Below are 19,362 nucleotides of genomic sequence, written 5' to 3'. Positions count from 1 at the left end.
TCATATATATAACTATATTAAATATATTAATATAATAATTAAAATTATTACTGTAGATATATTTATGTACATCATGACTATATTTATATTTATATTTTTCTTTTATTATAAAAGGATACCTTTACCTCTAATTCTAGACATTTTATTGGTAAAAAATTGTTTAGTTTATGTAAATAAATTATTTTTTACCTTACATCATGCATATTAAAGAAAACAAACATTAAAGTGAGTAAAATTATTTAGTGTATGATATAATATTATACCATCATAAAAGAAAGATAAAATTAAATACATGTATTAATAAAAATTATAAAAAAAATCTATATTTTTAAACTTGACAAATTAAATATTGTAAGAAAAGAAAATATGAAACATGATTAGTACTGAAAAATATAAAAAAGAATAAACATCAGAATCTTTATCACTGATAGCGGCAAGAGGCAAATAAATGTGCAAAATGAAAATGATGACGAACCTGTTTTTAGGAAGATAGAAAAGCTTGGCAATGGTGATGGATGAAAGCAAATTAAAAGAATCTAGAAATTATGTTTAACATATGAAGAAAACAAGCATATAGAGGAAGAATGCGTTCAGAGAAATTCTCTCCTTACGGCGTATGCATACCGAGAGCGCCGTATATTCTGCTTCCGCTTCTTGTACACCATTCCCGCCAATATTATCACGCTCGCCGCCACAATTACTCCAATCCCTAATCCCGCCTTCTTGCTCCAACTTAATCCTCCTCTTGAAGAATTTTCTGCTCTTTCATCCTCGTCGGCGTGGATATTGTCCCCCTGAGAAATTCCCGGCGAAGGCGCCGGAGCGGAGCCGGGACTCCGCGAAGGCGACGGTGAACCTAGAGGTGAGCTGGCGGGGGAAGGTTTCGGAGCGTGGACGGACGGTGACGGAGATGGAGAGGGAGACCGTGGTTTGGAGAGAGCAAGGTGCAGTGAAAGAGAGAGGAAGAGGAGAAAAAGAGAAAATAACGTGACATTTGGCATTGAATAATTATTTCTGAAAAAAAAAAGAGAAATAGTGTTGATCTGAATCGTGAAGAGTGTTGGAAGTTGAAGATATGGAAAACCGGTTGATCTGAGTCTGCAGCAAGTCACAGATGCATACAGCGATGAAAAAAAAATCAGAGTAGCACTGATTTGGACACGTGGCTGTTTGCCAAAAGAAAAGAAGAGTTAGAGTGTTTTGAAGAAAGTGTAGGTAATGCAAAATCAATTGTCGATGCTTGCTTATGAGTTATCACGAAATGGTGTGCCTTACCAAAGGAAAACTGGATTCTTTGCATTTCGACGCAAGCAGAAGCGCTTTTCAATGTGTTATTTTATTTTATTTTTTTCATGTTCTATGGATTTATATTTAAATAACAATGATGTCTATTTTATGGTGACGCATTTGATTCACAGTTTTATATAGATGATCTAGTATTATAAAACATCTAGGATGTACTCAAATATAGTAATTAATACTAATCAGAATACGTGAAAATACTTGTTAAAGAACTAATCAATGAAAAATATTTAAAGAAAAATATACTTAGTAGTATATTGACAATTTTTTTGCTCGTTATTTTCACTTTTCTTCTGTTAACGAGTTTATTAATATTTGGTATCTAAATATAAGAAACGAAAGAAAGCGAAACTTCGTCTCTTGGATCTCCCAAACGCCAAGTTGATTTAAACAATGGAAAGTAGTTGATTCGAAACAAGCTAATTCCATTTATAGGTTTCTATTTCAAAAATTTAAAGCTCATTAACCGTTTGTATTTTTCATAAAATTAAACTTGTTTGAGTTGGCAAAATCATTGAGCGGAAAAATTAAAAGAAGGATTGATCGAGATCTAGACTCGGTTTTGTATATTATTTAATAATTGTAAATAAAAATATAATGATTTTTTTACTAATTTGATGGTTTGTTATCTAAACTAATCATATAAAATATTTCTAAATAAATAAATGATAATAATAACAATAATATGATTAAATAAATTTATTTTTTAGTATATTAAAACCAATTGTGATAATAGCTTTGATAAACACCAATAAAATGTAACATAATTTTAAATTAGTGAAAGTTTATGAAAACTTGTGTGCTTAACATATTTTGTAAGAATGTATGCGTTTCAAATGTTTTGCATATACTGTGGTAGGCAACGCCCGCATGCAAAAACATCCTCCCTCACCAGAAATCATTTTGATCTTCTTCTCTTCCTCTTTCACTTTCTCCTCCCCCATCAAACATCCATAGATAACAAAATCCACGTTTATCCGGCCACCGATACACCAAACCCTTAATTTTTCTTATTACTTTCTCACTTCTTTTTTTTCAAATTCATCCTTCTGAATGCCTTTGGTATGACACCATTTATTTACCTTCTCCTATCCCAAATCATTCAGGAACCACCCAGAAGTGGGATAAATGTTCCCCCCATGATATTTAACTGATGGTTTTAGAATTTTGTTAAGATGTTCACTAAAATAACTGAAATATCAGCCAAAAGTACTCGAATGGAAAAAGAAATTATGCACAAAAATTACCTTTTGTAAAGTACTTAGGTGCCTTTTGACATTTCACAGAGGAATCTATCCTATCTTGTATGTAAAAATAATGCATATAGAAATATTTACGGGAAAATTTTCAAAAGGCCCATCAACTACTTATTTTTCAATTATCAGTCATCGATATTGCTTATTAGCCTATACACAGCCTCTGCACTACACCCATGAGCTTACATACTCCTCATTTCTGGCACTACATAGACTTGTCGATGTTAGTGAGTTGAGAGGTTCCCTTGCGTGCATGTATCATTTCTCCTTCAACAACATTATATTGATGATACAGAGAAGAAAAACCATAGCCAATCAAGTAGATACATGCAAATTTTTCATTATTAAGAGTACGGAGAAAAAAAAGTAAACTTTAGCAGGGAATTTATTGAAGTCTCAACCCAAAAATTATAAAGTGCCCACAGTTGTCAAATTTGAAGTTACAGTAATACATATGTTGCCTTGCAATTGTGCCACTTTCTGAATCTAACCCCCCTCCGTCCCCACATTTTATATTGGCCGGGGTGAGAAGAAGTAGCTCATATATTTCACCCTCAGTCACATGTTATCATCAATCTGGATTATAGTTTTATAAAGAAAAAAATGTTACTTAACTCTTCATAATTCATCCTTCACATCACTATTGCTACTCTGTCTCTCTTTGTCACCAGAGCTCTCCTTGGCGTCAGAGCTCTCGGATTGAGTAGTTGAGGTTGGTTTCTGGAGCTTGAATGGAAATGATGCATGTTTTTTGAGGAACTTGTAGAAGGCCACCACAGTACGATCTGTATCAACAGTAATCTGCACACGCAATGAACCAATTACATATGTTTTAATCACCCAATGATAAAATCATATGCATAAGCGTATGTAGAACAGCTAAATTGATAAAATATGTGATCTTGCTTAATATTCACTTACAGGTTCAAAACTCTTGTTTCCTGCTGGGAAGAAAAGAAGGGTGGGGAATCCGTCGGGCTGCCAAGTGAAAAGAGGTTAATAGTCACAATTAAATTCTCATATCTTTCATTACTCAGTAAAGATGGATCCATTAAAGGAATAGTAGATTCGGGTAGTAAACCTAAAACCTAGCAAGAGTTAGCACTTAACAACGTTTATATTGATAATTAACCATATAGCATGTAACAAATGCTTGCAAATGAAATCTGGGCTAACCTTAGCCCTGGGGTGCTCATTTGTTGTTCCATCCATCTTGGCTATTACAAGAGACTCGATACTACGAAGATGTTTCGCAAGCTTGTCATATATTGGCTCCAGTGCTTGGCAATGGCCACACCAGGGAGCATAAATCTGAGTCCAGCAAGCATCAAATTAACAAGATAATGGTGCAGATACAAATAAAACTGAAAAAGTTTAGGGTTAAAATTTCACCTCAAGGAGAACATCCTTTGACTCATCCAAGACAATTTCATCAAAATTATTCCCAACTACTATTTTCACATCACCATCATTCTGTTATAAAGTTAGGAAGCACATCAGAAATGAAAAGCTAAATTAATAGGACATAATTGATGGTTGGAAAATAAAATAACATACACTTTCAGGGATTGGATCTGACTTGTAAAATGGTTTCAGCTTGTCATCGAGAAAATCTTCCCCAAATGCCTGTTAAAAATTAAGATTAGAAATTTAGTCAAAATTATTGCTATCAAACCTAATGAAGTATTGATAAAAGCATCCACGCACACTTCCTGGCATGTCAGCAAATGAACAAAAACCTATGCAAAAAGTACCTTAATTCTGTCAGCAGTCACCTCTCCGTCAAGCACAAATTTTCTTCCATCATCATTCCCAGTGTATCCAAGTACCTGCATTGAAAATTCCACTGGTTAATTAAATACACTTCCAAAATATTTAAAGGATGTACTTGTTGATGTCATGATTTTCATGGCACATCATTTAACTAAAATTTAAACAGTGAAGAAGAAATAATTAATTTTGGAGCATTAAATATACTTCCCAATGATTTAAAGGATGTAATATTTTAATTTCATGATTTTCATAGCTTATCATTCAAATAAAATTAACACAGGGAAGAAGAAATGACTACTTTTGGACCATCTCCGCTGACACCAAAGTATTCTGAAACAGGCTTTCCAACATCTTCATTATCCAGTTCAACGGATACAAAGATCAACTGCAATAGATAATAGCAATAAAGTTAAATTATTTCTAAAAAAAATCTAAGTACGCGTCAGGGGCAAGAGCTAAAAGACCAATATGTAAAACTTTTATCAGTAAAATGTAGAAAGTAAATTTTACTATTTCCTACATAGAAAATGATGGAGAGGGGGCTATCAGTGAAATGTAGCAAGACCAGAATGAAGAAACAAATTTTCGATATCATTAGGGGCAAGTTCAATACTCTGATGATTTTAAAACGAGCTGGATATTTGCAGATACAAGGATGTGAAGGTTAGAAGGTGTTTAGCTTAGAAACAATTCTGCACAGCACTTCCTTTTGTACTCATCTTGATCTAAAGCTAATCAAATCAGAACTAACTTTCAGAAATCGAGCAACTACCATGCCAGTAAGATTTTAAACCTACGTCGTACCTAGTTTTCCACTTTTTAAGTTTAGCAAAAGAAAAGTACATCCACCAAGAAACTAAATCCCATGTCATCGTAACTATATCTGAGAAATCCTTCCTCCCAATCTACTTTCATGACCCACTAAGTAGCGCCCTGCCCCAGAATTCGCATGAAAAACAATGAATTCTATTTCAATTTGCACTCTTCTGATTCTGAAATAAAAGACATGCAAATTTGTCCAGAGAAAGAATGACATAAGAGTAATAATTAGTAGCCTGTAAAAAATATACCTTTCCCTTGAAAGATTTTGCTACTTCTTGAAATACTGGGATGAACTTCTCTGAATCCTTAGAAGTCGCAAACAGCAACACCTAAAATTGTGGTTTCAAACACAAAGCAACGTTATAAGAATATTTTTCTTAAGAGATTATAATATAATAACATACATGTATATGAATACCTACCTGTTTCTTGATTGAATTTTCGAAAACTGCTGGGGCACTTTCTCTTGTAAATATTGTTACCAAAGGAAGCTTGTTTGAAAAGACAAAGTCCGCTATTGCAGACTTCTCAAATTTTCCATCTGCTTAGACATAGTGAAAATACATCATTGTTAACAAGGAAAGAAAAAACATGGCAACTGGAAACAAAGACTAAGGATGAGAAATTAAACAAACCAAAGTGGCTAAGTTTTTCTTCCTCCTTCTTGACGAGGATCAAAGCTGGGCGTTTAGCATCAGGATCAATATGGAAAAGCTTGGCCACGTCAGAATTCACAGTCTGATAAAAATTGACATCATCCTCAAGTCTTGAAGCGGCAGCAAGCTCCTCACTCTCAGAACCCTGCACATTATGCATCACAGGATAATGAAACATAACAACCAACAGTTTCACTTGTCAAATAAAGAACAATCAACAATTTCATACATTCCAACTATATAGCTCTAGGATTTGATTTAATCCAGAGAATCAAATCAACAATTGCAGAAGACATTAATATTCCAAAAGCGTCAGCTGCATGTGTGTTTGGTGAGTGTACAAAATTAATTTTAGATCGAATCGATTCTGAAGTGATGTCATTTATATTTGAATGTTTTATTCTAAAAACATGTTGATAGCAAGTACGATTTTATGGATCCAGTGAGATGCATGTAAATGTAAAGTTACTTTAAGTCAAAATCAATTCTGGACCAGACCTAACTCCGAAAGCAGAACCAAAATTGATCATTTAGTAAGTCAACGTGATTGTATATTTATCAACCAGAACCAAACGATGCAATGGATCCAATGAGATGCATGTAAATGTAAAGTCACTTTAAGTCAAAATCAATTCTGGACCAGAACTAACTCCTAAAGTAGAACCAAATTTGAGCATTTAGTAAGTCAACGTGATTGTATATTTATCAACCAGAATCAAACAATGCGCGAAGAAATCTGAATACTTACAACTAAAGAGTTGAGGAAGCCCAAAACAACTTTAGTTTCGTTGGCCAGAATACGTTGAGCATCCTCCAATGTAGTCAAGTTGTATACACCAGGTCCAATTTTCTTCTTAATCCACGTTACTATAGCATCCCTGCATTCCAATCAAGTTTAAACAAAAAACAAAAAATGAGTCAGATCCAATCAAATCAAGAGTTGCAATGAGAGAGAGAGAACTGGAGGGAGTCTTACTTGGTCCTTTGGCCATTATAAGGCTTGTGAATGCCATCAGCGAAGAAGTAGATAGTGGGGAAACCCTGCACATCGTATTGCTGCCCCAATTCATTCTCCTCCGTGGCATCGACCTTCGCCAAAATAACATCTTCGCCCTTGAGCTCGGAGGCGGCGGCGGCGTACTCCGGCGCGAGTGCCTGACAGTGGCCGCACCACGGCGCGTAGAATTCGACCATGACGAAGCGGTTGTTCTTGATGACGTCGCTGAAATTCTTGTCCTTCAAAACGACGACATCTTTCTCGTCAACCTGAGGCTGCTTGTAGGCCTCGGAGTCGTCCTCGAAGTCGTCGAAGTCGTCATTGGCGTCATCGAAGTGGTGTTGGTGGTGGTCCGGTGTGGAGGTCTCCTCTTCGAGGAAACTGAGGTCTTCATTGTCGTCGTCGGCCGCGGGCGGGGCGGCGCAGAGGGTGGAAGAGAAGGAGGAGAAGAGGAGGAGCGTGGCGAGGGAGAGAAGGAGAAGGATTCGCATTGTGAGAGTGAAGGGAAGAATGGAAGAAACTGAGATTGGGATTGCAGAGAAAGAAAAGAGCGATCTGGCTGTTAACAGCAGTGGGACTCTATGACTATGTGCTGTGTGACTTCGTTGACTTTCAACTCAAATCAAATCAATTCTCTTTCTACCCAAAAATAAACGCTCACTCAATTTTTGCTGCAAATCGTTGAAACTACTATATTAAATATCCAATTTTTAATTACTATATTTATTAGTAGTAATTGATAATTTATTGATGCCATTATTGCACTAGATTCGAAACTTGCGTACAATTTTTATACCTTCTTTTGCCTATTGTTGAAGTTTTGATTTCTCGTGCTCGTCTAACAAAGGAAAATAAAAGAAAATGTAAAAGAAAAAACAAGAAAAGAAATATACAGTTGTTTGTTTATGAAGAAAGTGAGATGAAAATGAACTAAAAAATCTCATTTTCAAACATGATAGATAAATAAATCAAAATAAAGTAATGGTATACTTTATAAAATTACAAATGAAATGAAATTGAAGGACCAAAATTATATTAAATAAAATACATTGACTGCCACTTTTTTAATTTAATAAAAATAAATAAAATAAAAAGTGAAATTATTTGCTATATGACTCTTTTATTAAATTATAACAAAATTTTATTGTTTAACCTTCCATTATCTTCTAAAATGAGTTGTTGATTTTAAAAAATCTAGAAGTTGAGATGTCAGCTTCAAATGTTATAGTACACAGCTAATGTAAGAGAATAAATTATGTTTTCATAGTGACGACAAAGTTGAAGATGATATAATCATAACAAAATATTAATATCAATGATAAATATTGTGATCAAATATTATAAATTTGAAAACCAACATCTTTTGCGCAAATTTATAATATCCAATCTAGTTCCTACTTGTTTTCAACATTTTATTTACTTTGTAATAATTACAAATTACAAATGAATAATATCGTTTCAGGACCAACGTACCTACAATAAGTCAATAAGCATAACAATAAAAGTTCTGCAACAACAATAAAATTGGTTTCTAAAGTAGCACTGCGTACATGGCAAGGCATATCATTGAAAGAGCTCACTCCCAAGAGTCACGGCACCAATCTCATCGTTGAATTGAGGATACATGGGAGCAATTTCTCTTTGAATCCGCTCCAGCTCTAGCACAATTTGCGCCATTGATGGCCTTCTGCGAGTAGCATCCACACACTGCAATGCCAACATCAAAATTCGTCTAGCACCATGTTTTTCTTTGTATCCCAGTGTCATGTCAACAAATTTGTCCAAGTCAACACTATTTTTTACCTTCAAGTTTGTTAAAGTTGGGATTAGTAAGCCTGAGTTGGAAAGTCCAAGAACAAGATCCATCAAGTTTGGAAGCATAGATATACCTGAAATGCTATATTTTCATCTGGGTGTAACATGTTTTTGTTATGTGCTTCACAGCCACAAATCAACTCTAGCAAGAACACCCCGAAGCTGTATACATCACTCTTCTCCGAAAAGTTTTGCGGAAAGCTCAACCTTTGTTCATGGAAATTAAAAACTCGTTTAGTTTCAATCAACAAGGAAAGTTAAAATTGTTCAGATTCTACATTTGAAGTTTTAGCGTACTCTGGGTCAAGAAAACAGTCTACATTTGAAGACGAGCCTGCCCGATCAACTTGTGTTTGCAGTTTGCAGAATCCATAATCAGAAACCTTGGCAGTAAAATTTTCATCTAACAGAACATTGCTAGTTCTAAGGTTTGTGTGAACCAAAGGAGGAACCAAACTGTGAAGATGTTCCACTCCTGATACAAAGTAAGACTGAACTGAGTGAGTTTTGAATTCCAAAAGAAACAAGATAATAAAAAGCGTAGCCAAAATTGGTTTACCTTTGGATGCGCCTAAAGCAATAGACAACCTTCGCCACAAGTTTAACCTTCCAACAGGTAAACCTTCACTGTCTGCATATTGCATAAACAGAAGCACGAAGCATAAAATACACAACTCAAGATGCAACAAATCTCACGTAAACATGGAGGGGGAAGATTACCATATAGGTGACTCCCTACATTGCCGTTAGGGAGATATTCATATACAAGTAATTGTTGATGGCTATCTTCATAATATCCTATGAGCTTGACCAGGTGGATGTGGTGAATATGAGCTATCTGTTTCACCTGCTATCCGTTGAAAGAAATCAAAATACTTGGTAAAGGCCTTCTAAACCTTCTTATGTGGCAATATATCAGAACAAAAAAAGAGATATTTGATTACATTTAGGAAGAAATCTTTTGTCAGAGAAAATAGACGCCTTTTTATGGCCACAATAGAACCATCTTGAAGCAAGCCCTTGTACACAACACCAAATCCACCTTCACCAATGATATTATTACGACTGAAATTCTGTGTTGCTTGTTCCAGTTCCAAAATTGTTAACTGCCTTGTGTTTTGTGGAGAGAAAGCAGTGACATGCTGCGTGTTGACTCTTCCCATCTCAACTGTAAAAGATAATGTCATGTTATTCTAACAAAATGAATCACAACACTGAGTAGTTAATTTTATCAATTCATTGACGAGATGAAATGAACTAACCGGTGGGAGATGGCATAGAAGAAGCAACCTCAGATGTTTGCCTCATAGATTTTTTAACACGCATCAAGCAGATGTAGACAGTCACCAGGATTACAACGACAACTATGGCAGCAATAACGCTACCAATTACGGCAGAACTCCTTCTTCCACCTGGTTTTCTGTCTTGAGTTTCTGGAAGAGGTGTAAGTGTTGGAATGTCATTATTCCCATCTATCTTTGTTGTTACTCCACCTGTTTCTCAAGTGGAGAGTTTTTCTTACAACTCTTATGATTGAGCTGAGGTTTTCAAGGAAAACATTTGAAGTGAAAAGTGAAATTTTTTATATGTGGAGGTTTAATATCCCAAAACTTTATGTTACCAAAATTGAAAAAAAGTGTGGATAAAAAATCACTCCTATATCCTCATCAATTAAATTCTGGAGTGAATCTCAATGTTTGACTCAGTTTTATCAATCAATGGCTACTCTCAAAAATTCAGAGAGACGGAGAGAAGGAGCTTACAGAGAATTTGAGAAAAAAGCACCTGGATCTTTTAGTTTATAGCAGTCAAGACAAGGCCATTGCATTTGACATGGATATTTCACAATGCTGCATCCTAATTGCTGTGGACCTCCAAGCGAACCCTTGAAAGTGATCAAAGCCTCAGCTGCAATCATCAAGTGTATAATTCAGTCACTGCAACAAGCTCAATCATTGCCTCTCCCACATTCTATGTCTTCTTAAACTATTGATATGTGACATGATGGACCTTGTGTACTTCCATGTGAAAAAGGAAACATTGATCGTATGTAGCAGGTAGGTACATTCATAACGTGCAAATAGAAATATCAAGCCAGCAGCACTTGGAATTCAGTGAATCAAGAACTACATTCATGGAAAATTTACTCTTTTTCAATCTGAAGTCCCCTGAAACTTTTTGATACAGAAAACTTTTTCAAGAATGTTATATAAAAACAAAAAACAAGAAAACCGTACCGTGGAATTTGTAGGTTGATCTGTTGGGAAATAAAAGATGAATCAGTATTATGAGTAGAGGCAGCCTTAACCCCCATAGCAATCGCATTGTAAACATGCATCACCCAAGGACGTCCTTATGAATTCTCAGTTTCTGCTTCTTGATTTGAGAAGCAAAGACATCAAACTCGCCTCTGAGACCTTCCTAGCCCACCCCTACACAGTTTCAAAACACAGTCATTAAATGTTAAGAAGAAAATCTCACCCCATAATCTCATGAAAAAACATAGTAAAGTATGCTCATATTCATAAGTATCAGTCAAATTCCACTGAAAAACTAGCATGAAATAATGGAGATACCACAATGTAAACCAAGATCCAAAGTGACAAAGGAAGTGGATTAGCTAACCAGAAATAGCACGAGGGACAAAGTTCACGAGTGAAAAGTGAACATACCAAGAAGTGTAATGAACTGCCATAATGGGAATATATTATAGACACAGCAAACTGATTTATATAGCGGTCAAAATTGAGGGGAAAAGAATTGAATTCACACTTTGCATGCTTCTAGAGTAAGTTACATATTTACCAAGGAGATCTGGAAGTAGTAGAAATAATTGTAAAAGTTATTGAAAAGGGAAGGTTAGTGTAAGACTCTAGTCTATAGCATTAGCTTCCCAAAAATCCAAGCAGTGGTCTTGGTTGACTATAACTATACTATACAGCTAAGAAAGGCCACAAGAAAAGCTGGAAAACGCTTTAAACAGGTTGTCTTCATTCAAATGGACAGGTGGAATTGCTGCTTTCTATTGAACATTGTTACGCCCATAAATTTCCATAGCAGGGAAATGGAGTTCCAAATCCCAAAATATTCCCAAGGAATCTCAAAACCTGGACTAAGAGCCAAGAGTTTTTCAAGAGCTGGTGAAACAAGACAGTATTTTCAGCTACCCAAACATCATTTACCTCTATACCAAACTGGTTTTCAGAATTATTTTCCAGGCACATCCTCAATTACCTGCAAGGAATTGAAATTATATTCACTGATTCAGCAAAGCGTAAACAGTTTTGCAAAAGCAAAATCAGGATCTTACTTTGTTTTTTAACAGCAGAACAGCATTGTTCATACTGCAAAGTGCAATGAGAGGAGAACAATGTGGTGAGTGTGGACCATGGTAAAAGCATAAAGTGGTGATTCTTAGGAAGGTAAACTACAAAAGCCAAAAACATGATCTTTGTCAGGAAAAGCTCGTGGAATTTTAGATCTCTAGAAAGAGTTGAGGCTAAAGCAAGTACAGTACAACTAGAAAGTGTCAAATTGTGATGATAATTCAGGTTGGGTCTAGAACTGAGTTGAGAGATATAATCCCAAGACAAAGAAAGGGTCACCATTTACAGGACTCATTGCATAACAGAAACAGTAAGAGGAGACAAACAAACAGGGAGAGAATCTGTTCATCAATGCAGTACAGGCTCTTCTAGTGTTGCAGAGGGCCTAATCCTAATAGCTGTTTTCTGTTTTTCTTTTAATTTTGTCTATACCCTTTTATTTATTTTGTGTCACAAAGCAAAATTCTTATTCCTAATATCTATAGATCCCACAGAAGACCACATTGAGTGCTTTGCTTACGCATTAGCATTGGAGAAAATTAGGAAAAGGGTTCCCACTTCCCAGATAGCAGCCACTAGAAATGGTGCAGACAATCTTATTCATTTATGGTTCGTTCACACAACTCATTATATCAATCCTGAATCATGACCAGTTGAGAATAAGAACTTTGAATTTCTACCTTGTTTCACGTGCCCTTGGGAAGTGCCCTGAAGCTAGTAAACCTTAGGTTGTAGCTTAAACAGTTAAGATAGAGAGTAAGTTAAGAAAAACAGGAAATGCAAAGTTTCCACTTTGATTAATCTGGTTTTGGTTTTGGTGTGAGTGTTGGTTATTAAGGTGAGAATGAAGGTGGTGGTGTGTCCAATAACATGGGAATAGGTGTGCATGGTGTTGTTGTATTAAAATGATGGTTGAGAAGAAAGGATGGAGACAGAAGAGGGAAAGGAACATCCTTGATCCTAAAACGAAAGGACCATGGGACTTTTGGATTGAACGGAGTGGTCTGTTACATGATGGTGACTGAAGGTGTTTGTGGGGACCGTGAGTGAAAATGTTGAGATGCAGAATAGAAAGATCACATGAGAAGAAGGGTCTGTAATGGTAGATTGGCCATTAGCAGGGAAGTCACATGCTCAAAAATGCTTTTGCCTTTAATGGTCAAAAACATTATTCTATTCTCTTTTTCTAAATTTATCACTTTTACCAACTTCCATGGAATATCCCTTCATATAACAATAAATTCATTTCACTTTCATTTCTTACGCTAAAATAATTTACTCTAATTACTGTTTTACGCAAATCACAAGTAACTCAAACTCATATGCACCTCTGATTCGATCGTACAATTGTATTGTATTTTCAGTCTCATGAATAAATTAAAGAAATCATAAAATCAAAAAACTTTAAATAATACATTGTTTTATTTTTTTTTTCAAAATTAAAGTCAACTTAAATTTTTAATTATTTGCTAGTAATAAGTATTGATGATTGTTAATGAAATTTAATTTAGGTCAAAGAGCATATTTTACTTGAATTTTTATATTATTTTTAATATTAAATGCTATAAATTTGTGTTTTTCTTTTAAGTTTTAGCATTACTTTTAGTATTATATATTATTTAATTCTTATAATATATTTTTATTAATATCAGTTTTATTTTAATTTGTCAACTGTTGAATCACTGACCATTTAATCAATACCTTCACCACTTCAATAAATGATTTATGACTATTAAACTTTTTTTCTTTAAAATAAAAATTAATCTACACAAAATTAAGGAGAATAAATTATTTTTTGCTTAAAAAATGATACATCTTACTTTTTTATTTTCTTTTTTTTTTCTGAACTCATTAATTAAAAATATTAAAAATAAATACAATTATACCAACTAAATCTTTTACATGTGAAACATTTGTACCAGTCAAAATTTTCAAGTCATTTTTATTGTGTCAAACATAAAAATATTAAGTGAATGTAATGTACCTTTAGAAAATTATATTTATTACTTTAATTATAAATGCTTCCTATGGTCCATTTTAAGTGTTATTGAAGTGCAATACACAAAATTAAGAAACACATTACTAAAATTCAATTATATGTTTTTGATAAAATAATCGCCTGATTCTTTTTCTAACCATTAATCATCTTAATTTATTATGTCACAGTGATTTATTATAGTATAATTAGTATTTTATTATTATGTGTATCGATGAATCTTGAACCAATATTTTTGGAATAAATTTTTTATATAAATATATAAAAAAAATTAAGATGTCAAATATATAAAAAAATTTATAATATGTTATTGGACTTAACCCCTGATAATAGAGCTATTAACTTGTGGTTTACTATTTGCACCACCTTCATTGTTTTATTGTTATTAACATCACACATATTTTTTTCGTTTTTATTGAGTTGGGTCGGGTTTATAAGAAGCCGGTTCAAAATTTTAGTACACATTCTCATCTTTAGTGAGTTTGGATAAAGATATGAGTAAGTTGTCACTCTATTATTAAAAAAATTAATTTACATATACATTTTTAATTATTTGTATATTAAGTTGTTAATTATATTCTTACTAAAACATGAAAAATATGATTTACAAAAAATAAACGCTATGAATAATTTATTTGATCAATTACAAAAAAAATGATATTAAAAGCTGTTGAATTAATGTCAAAATAAATGTATGGAATTAATACTAATGATCATCGTTTTGTGTAATGTTTAATTGTAGAATTATTATTTATTTATTTATTTATTTCTTCTAAGTTTCAAATTTGAAAACGTAAGATTAAGTATTCAATCAACCTTTTTATTGGTAAAACGAATCAACTTAAATAAACAAATAAATAATTCTAATATGAGTTCAGACGAGATAAAATTTGCATTCCTCATTCCTTATCTCGATCCAATTTCTTTTATTGGAGAAAATTCAAACTTATCAACTCAAAATTCTTCTTTTGGGCCAATAGTAGGTCCCAAAAACCTCTATTAGCTTTTGCTCCTTGCAACCAATGCTAGTACTGAAATTTCTATCACTATTACTCATATACTTTATTACTTCAATATAAAGTTATACACTTTCTTACATCTTATCAATTTTTTATCACATGTTTCCCTGCATCCCATCATTTCAAAATTTACTTTCTGAAAAAAATAATTCACAGAGTTATTTAATTGGGTTATACTTAAATTAGTTTGATCTAAATTTCAAACTAATTAAGTCGCCTGAGTAATTAAAAGATAATAATGAACTTGAATTGAGTTTACTAAATAAAATATTGAAAAAAAAACTCCAGACATTGAAGGTCTACGAACAAAACATTTTGAGTTCATAATCTAAGAAGCTTGCTTGTAAAAACATTAGATTGTTCGACAAGATCCAAATTAGAAAGAGATCACTATATCACAATCCATAAAAGTAGATACACTGGCTAACCAAAAACAAATGGAAGAAGGTAAAAGCAGATAAGCAATAGTCTAGAAGTAAGATACTAAGGGCATTACATTACATGCACTGTTCTAAATCTAGGGTGAGATTCGGAAGTGATTATGATAGAGACAAAGCAAATCAAGCATGTTGTTGAACAACACCACTGTGTTTGGCTCTACTCATGCTGGTTGGGCGAGTGAACCTGACATGGTAGACCCCCATAGCCAAAACCACAACAAAAGCAACACCAAAGACAATGCCAGCTATGCCACCAGCTCCTAATTTTCTGCTACCTCCTTCGGGTGTTTTGGCTCTGCTTTCATGAATTTCAGTGGCTTCCACCTGTGCTACTAATGGCATTGGTGAACATTTTGACGTTGCACAAGGGTCTCTGGTCTCGGGCTTCTTTTCATTGGGATGAAAGAAGTTATATGCAGATGGTGAAAAGGCTTCGGGATTCTCGTACACAAGCCCATGAGGGGCTCTTTCTTGGGCTATGACAATTGAGACAAGGGTTAGAGAAACGAGGGAGAGGAGACACAGACCAACGGGATTCATGTTTTTGTTCTGTCTCCTTCACTTTCTGCAAATCACTTGGAAAAAGAGTGAAAATTTCTGGGTGGCTTCAACTGCCTTTTATAATGCTATGCTTCTGACATCAAATGGTTGTTCCTTGGACCTGAATTTTGTGTTGGGAAAAGGAGCCTAATGAATGGGAAACATAATTATGACCTTCAAACTCTCTGCAATTCCCAAACTGCCCATTAAAATTTAATTATACTAATGTCATGCATAAACCTTCCCAAATATTGATCAATGGACTTGATTAGTTTCGACACTTGAAAGACTGTGAATTGTTTCTATTTGATTCTTTGGTGCTATATAGTAACTGGTTTTAAAAGAGTACATTCCAGTTCAAAGAGTGGAACAGATTTAACAACTCTAACTACTCGGTCTTCACATCTCTGTCATCTCTGCTGCCACTCAACATGTTCTTTAATTCATCGAGTTGGTAAACCTTTTATCAAACATGTCTTGATCGCTTCAAAATGTTTGTAAATAATGTATTCGGTGAAACAGCTTGGGCATAAATATGGCTTATTCTCACGACCCTGTATATGATTATTGTGCTGTTTGGGGTGTATCAACGTGGCTCCAAGAATGATGGTTATACTCGAGTGAGTAACTTGGGACCGTGAGTGATCTAGTGCATTACAGTGAGTAATTAGTTACCAGAGAACAAATCATGCAACAATTAATTAACCATCCTTTTGTAGTTTAAACAGTAATCATTTTATTTGCTAAATATATGATGCATGGAACAAGGGTTTTTTTGTAAGGTATTTTTATGGATGGGTTTTAAGACACGTTTGGTTGGAAATGTAAATGTAAGTCTAAGTTCTATGTGAGAGTCAATTCACACGGTTTGAGTTAAGTTTTTACGTATTTGTTTTTTTTTATGAGATTTTGTTTGTATCTTAATATTATATTAAATAAAAATGAAAAAATAAAATATATATAAAATAAAGATTTATAAATCTGTTATCTTAATTTTTTTGGTTTATCTTTTATATAATTGGAGTCTTGATTGATGTTGTGTTGATATTTTACTTAGTTGCCAGGTGGAAAGAGCAGTAGTAATTGAAGGATGGGGTTGGCTTAGCTTAGAGGTGCAGCAAAGGCCCTGTTTGGAACATTATTGCAAAGGCACAACGCAAAAGCGCATGCAAGAGCTGAATGTTTAATCAATGTGTTGTTCTCCCTCGGAGGCCCACTTCTTCACCATGTTAATGAATAGGATAATGATACTTTTAACAATATTTTTTTTCAATATTTTAATATTATTTATGTATCATTTTATGATTGGTCCATGTTAATGTTTATGATTATTATTATTGATTCTAGAGTAATTTTGGACTAATAACAGAATGACACGTAGATAATGTTAAAATGTTGTCAACGTATCATTATTTAAATGAATATGATGTTAACTAAAAACAGTGTCTTGTGTTTCCCAAAACTAAACTCACTTTCTCATTCTTTCTTTTTTCCTTTTATAGAAATATTAAATTGTTATAGTTGCCTTCAAAATGTAATATTATTAAACTTAGTGTAACCAAAAGCACCAGCAAAAGTTGAAAACAGTTTTACATATGGCTGATCTGGCAAATTTCTTTCAACCGTGCCGTGAAAATTGATGGAGATGACCCTTTTAGGGTTTTTTCTTTTCTTTACGTATTCTTTTTATCGACCTGGATTTCTATTAGTTTGTTAAGACCATAATTTTTATACACCATTTTCGGGCATGAAATATTTAACTGCTTAAAATATTTGTATTTTTATCAGTTTATATAATTCCTGTGTTGTAAAATGATCACGTATAAGTTTTTGTTATGCTTTATTCGAATCAGCAGCATAGAGAAACCGAGCCGTGTCCGTTTCATGTCTTTATGGACTAAGTCCCTTTGGAATGAAAAGGGCTTTAAGAAATGCGAACAAGGCTTCTTTCTTCACCTTATTGTTCTCTTTCTGCACCCCTTCACTGGTTCCAATCACCGAATCTGATAACATCAAACCATACCATTAACCGAATTTCCCACTCCAGAGTCATTGGAGAACGATGAAGCATGTCGCAATGGAGGTCAGAGGCAAAGCTTTTAAGGGTGGAGGGTGCCATATATATTGGAAATTGATAAAAATTAGATTAAGTATATTTATATTTCTTTTATGAAGCATAATATTTAATGTTAATTAATAATAAAACATAAAAATTAAATATAATAAAGAATGAAATATTTAGAATATATTTTTTATTTTCTTTTTTATTGTCATTTTTAGTATCCAATATATTGTACTCATCTCCTACTCTTGTATGTTTCCCTTTTGTTTCAAGAGAAAAAAAAAAGTTAGACAGAAACTCAATATTGGTGCTCTCATTTCTCATTTGCTATCTTCAATTCTTAAAGAAAAAAAAATATAATTCTCTATTCTCACTTAATACTGAAATATTTGTTTAATAGTTAGTATTACTTTTTTTTTTATCTCACATGCCTTGTATTCATTTCTTATGTATAGAAAATAAAAAGTAATGTATTGTGTTTTTTCATCATTGTTTTCATTTGTGATTTGATTATCATATATTTTTCTTATAGTAACGCTCAATTTTTTATTAGATTATAACGATATGTTTTATAATCTTAAACTTTTAAATATATATATATATATATATATATATATATATATATATATATATATATAGATATGTTGATGAAAAATAAAATAATAGATTATTTTTTAAAGTGATAAAAGAAAAATTACACGTGAAGATAAAAACAAGATACATTTAACTTCTTTACATAGTCTGAAGTATGATATAAATGCTTAAATTGTTAAATTAGAATAATTATTTCTTAAGGTTAAAAAAATTGCAAGTAAGAGGTTTCATATTAATTCTTTGAAAACATGTTCATATTTACACAGCTTAAAATTTTAGTTATGATTCAAAAGTTTAAGAGTATTAAGAAACAAAAGATAATATTTTATTTTTCTTTTGTAGGGGTACAGGAAGAAGCCCCGAAAAAAAAAAAAGCAATATAAATTTGTAATGGGCCAAAACTTCATGAACTTTGAGCCCATTTGCTACATTGTTTCAATATACTTTTGGGTGTTGCTCCCTCCACTATCACCCCTTGCTTCCTCCACCTCCCCTTTCCTCTTTTATCCCTCACTCCATCTCTCTATTCTTATTTTATCCTTGAGTAAAATTTTACTTTTAGGGTTAATATTTTATAATTTGTACTCACTCCAATCCTCTATGTGCATGTTGTTTCATTGTGCAAATTCTTTCTCCTCTTTCTTTTTCATTGTGGTGAGTGAAAGGTTGCAAGTGGTGGTGGAAGGAATTGTTCCAGCGTGCCAAAGTTCAGTCTCGGTGGTGCTTGAATTCAAAGGGATGAAGGTGCATTGCGTCGTTAACGT

The 19,362-nt window shown here is 33.4% G+C and overlaps 4 protein-coding genes across 11 annotated transcripts; all 4 read right to left on the bottom strand.

Moving 5' to 3' along the window:
- Positions 1 to 413: 413 nt before the first annotated feature.
- On the bottom strand, positions 414 to 1,397 carry LOC124839742 (uncharacterized). The gene has a single exon (XM_047315652.2). It carries the CDS (start codon positions 999 to 1,001, stop codon positions 591 to 593), a length of 411 nt encoding a protein of 136 aa, XP_047171608.1. The 5' UTR covers positions 1,002 to 1,397; the 3' UTR covers positions 414 to 590.
- Positions 1,398 to 2,925: 1,528 nt separating this feature from the next.
- LOC124839874 (protein disulfide isomerase-like 1-4) lies at positions 2,926 to 7,468 on the bottom strand. The gene is made up of 12 exons (XM_047315811.2): positions 6,786 to 7,468; positions 6,558 to 6,687; positions 5,789 to 5,954; positions 5,576 to 5,694; positions 5,402 to 5,482; positions 4,630 to 4,716; positions 4,313 to 4,387; positions 4,116 to 4,184; positions 3,951 to 4,031; positions 3,735 to 3,869; positions 3,480 to 3,536; positions 2,926 to 3,359 (listed from the first exon to the last, which is right to left on the bottom strand). The coding sequence occupies exons 1-12, from the start codon at positions 7,295 to 7,297 to the stop codon at positions 3,177 to 3,179; spliced, it is 1,695 nt and encodes a 564-aa protein (XP_047171767.2). The 5' UTR covers positions 7,298 to 7,468; the 3' UTR covers positions 2,926 to 3,176.
- A 682-nt stretch (positions 7,469 to 8,150) lies between these two features.
- Positions 8,151 to 13,008, bottom strand: LOC124839864 (putative serine/threonine-protein kinase PBL28). 8 transcript variants are annotated; one of them, XM_088092567.1, is made up of 11 exons: positions 12,628 to 13,008; positions 11,804 to 11,855; positions 10,859 to 11,053; positions 10,407 to 10,529; positions 9,884 to 10,114; positions 9,566 to 9,789; positions 9,342 to 9,471; positions 9,181 to 9,252; positions 8,919 to 9,096; positions 8,696 to 8,828; positions 8,153 to 8,609 (listed from the first exon to the last, which is right to left on the bottom strand). In XM_088092567.1, exons 3-11 carry the CDS (start codon positions 10,953 to 10,955, stop codon positions 8,370 to 8,372), a joined length of 1,428 nt encoding a protein of 475 aa, XP_087948693.1. In that variant the 5' UTR covers positions 10,956 to 11,053; positions 11,804 to 11,855; positions 12,628 to 13,008; the 3' UTR covers positions 8,153 to 8,369. The 8 variants fall into 8 exon arrangements, with proteins under 8 accessions (XP_087948700.1, XP_087948693.1, XP_087948695.1 ...); XM_088092569.1 differs by lacking the exon at positions 12,628 to 13,008 and adding an exon at positions 11,932 to 12,277; XM_088092568.1 differs by lacking the exon at positions 11,804 to 11,855.
- A 2,330-nt stretch (positions 13,009 to 15,338) lies between these two features.
- LOC124839734 (uncharacterized) lies at positions 15,339 to 16,232 on the bottom strand. Its single transcript, XM_047315641.2, has one exon. The coding sequence runs from the start codon at positions 15,940 to 15,942 to the stop codon at positions 15,523 to 15,525; it is 420 nt and encodes a 139-aa protein (XP_047171597.1). The 5' UTR covers positions 15,943 to 16,232; the 3' UTR covers positions 15,339 to 15,522.
- Between the last annotated feature and the right edge of the window lie 3,130 nt (positions 16,233 to 19,362).

The sequence above is a fragment of the Vigna umbellata genome, chromosome 6, assembly GCF_029865625.1.
Source record: "Vigna umbellata cultivar VRB3 chromosome 6, Vumbellata_1.0, whole genome shotgun sequence".
Taxonomy (NCBI): Eukaryota; Viridiplantae; Streptophyta; class Magnoliopsida; order Fabales; family Fabaceae; genus Vigna; species Vigna umbellata.
This window is presented reverse-complemented; position numbering and strand designations above follow the sequence as displayed.

What these genes read in the sequence shown, in the direction of transcription:
- LOC124839864 (XM_088092567.1), bottom strand. Translation starts at nt 10,955, where the DNA reads ATGTTTACAATGCGATTGCTATGGGGGTTAAGGCTGCCTCTACTCATA. An exon ending in TGTAGGGAGTCACCTATATG is followed by an intron (nt 9,253 to 9,341) that starts GTAATCTTCCCC and finishes TGCAATATGCAG; the next exon opens with ACAGTGAAGGTTTACCTGTT. An exon ending in GACTGTTTTCTTGACCCAGA is followed by an intron (nt 8,829 to 8,918) that starts GTACGCTAAAAC and finishes CCATGAACAAAG; the next exon opens with GTTGAGCTTTCCGCAAAACT.
- LOC124839742 (XM_047315652.2), bottom strand. Translation starts at nt 1,001, where the DNA reads ATGCCAAATGTCACGTTATTTTCTCTTTTTCTCCTCTTCCTCTCTCTT.
- LOC124839874 (XM_047315811.2), bottom strand. Translation starts at nt 7,297, where the DNA reads ATGCGAATCCTTCTCCTTCTCTCCCTCGCCACGCTCCTCCTCTTCTCC. An exon ending in TATAATGGCCAAAGGACCAA is followed by an intron (nt 6,688 to 6,785) that starts GTAAGACTCCCT and finishes ATTGGAATGCAG; the next exon opens with GGATGCTATAGTAACGTGGA. An exon ending in ATGAGCACCCCAGGGCTAAG is followed by an intron (nt 3,537 to 3,734) that starts GTTAGCCCAGAT and finishes TTCACTTGGCAG; the next exon opens with CCCGACGGATTCCCCACCCT.
- LOC124839734 (XM_047315641.2), bottom strand. Translation starts at nt 15,942, where the DNA reads ATGAATCCCGTTGGTCTGTGTCTCCTCTCCCTCGTTTCTCTAACCCTT.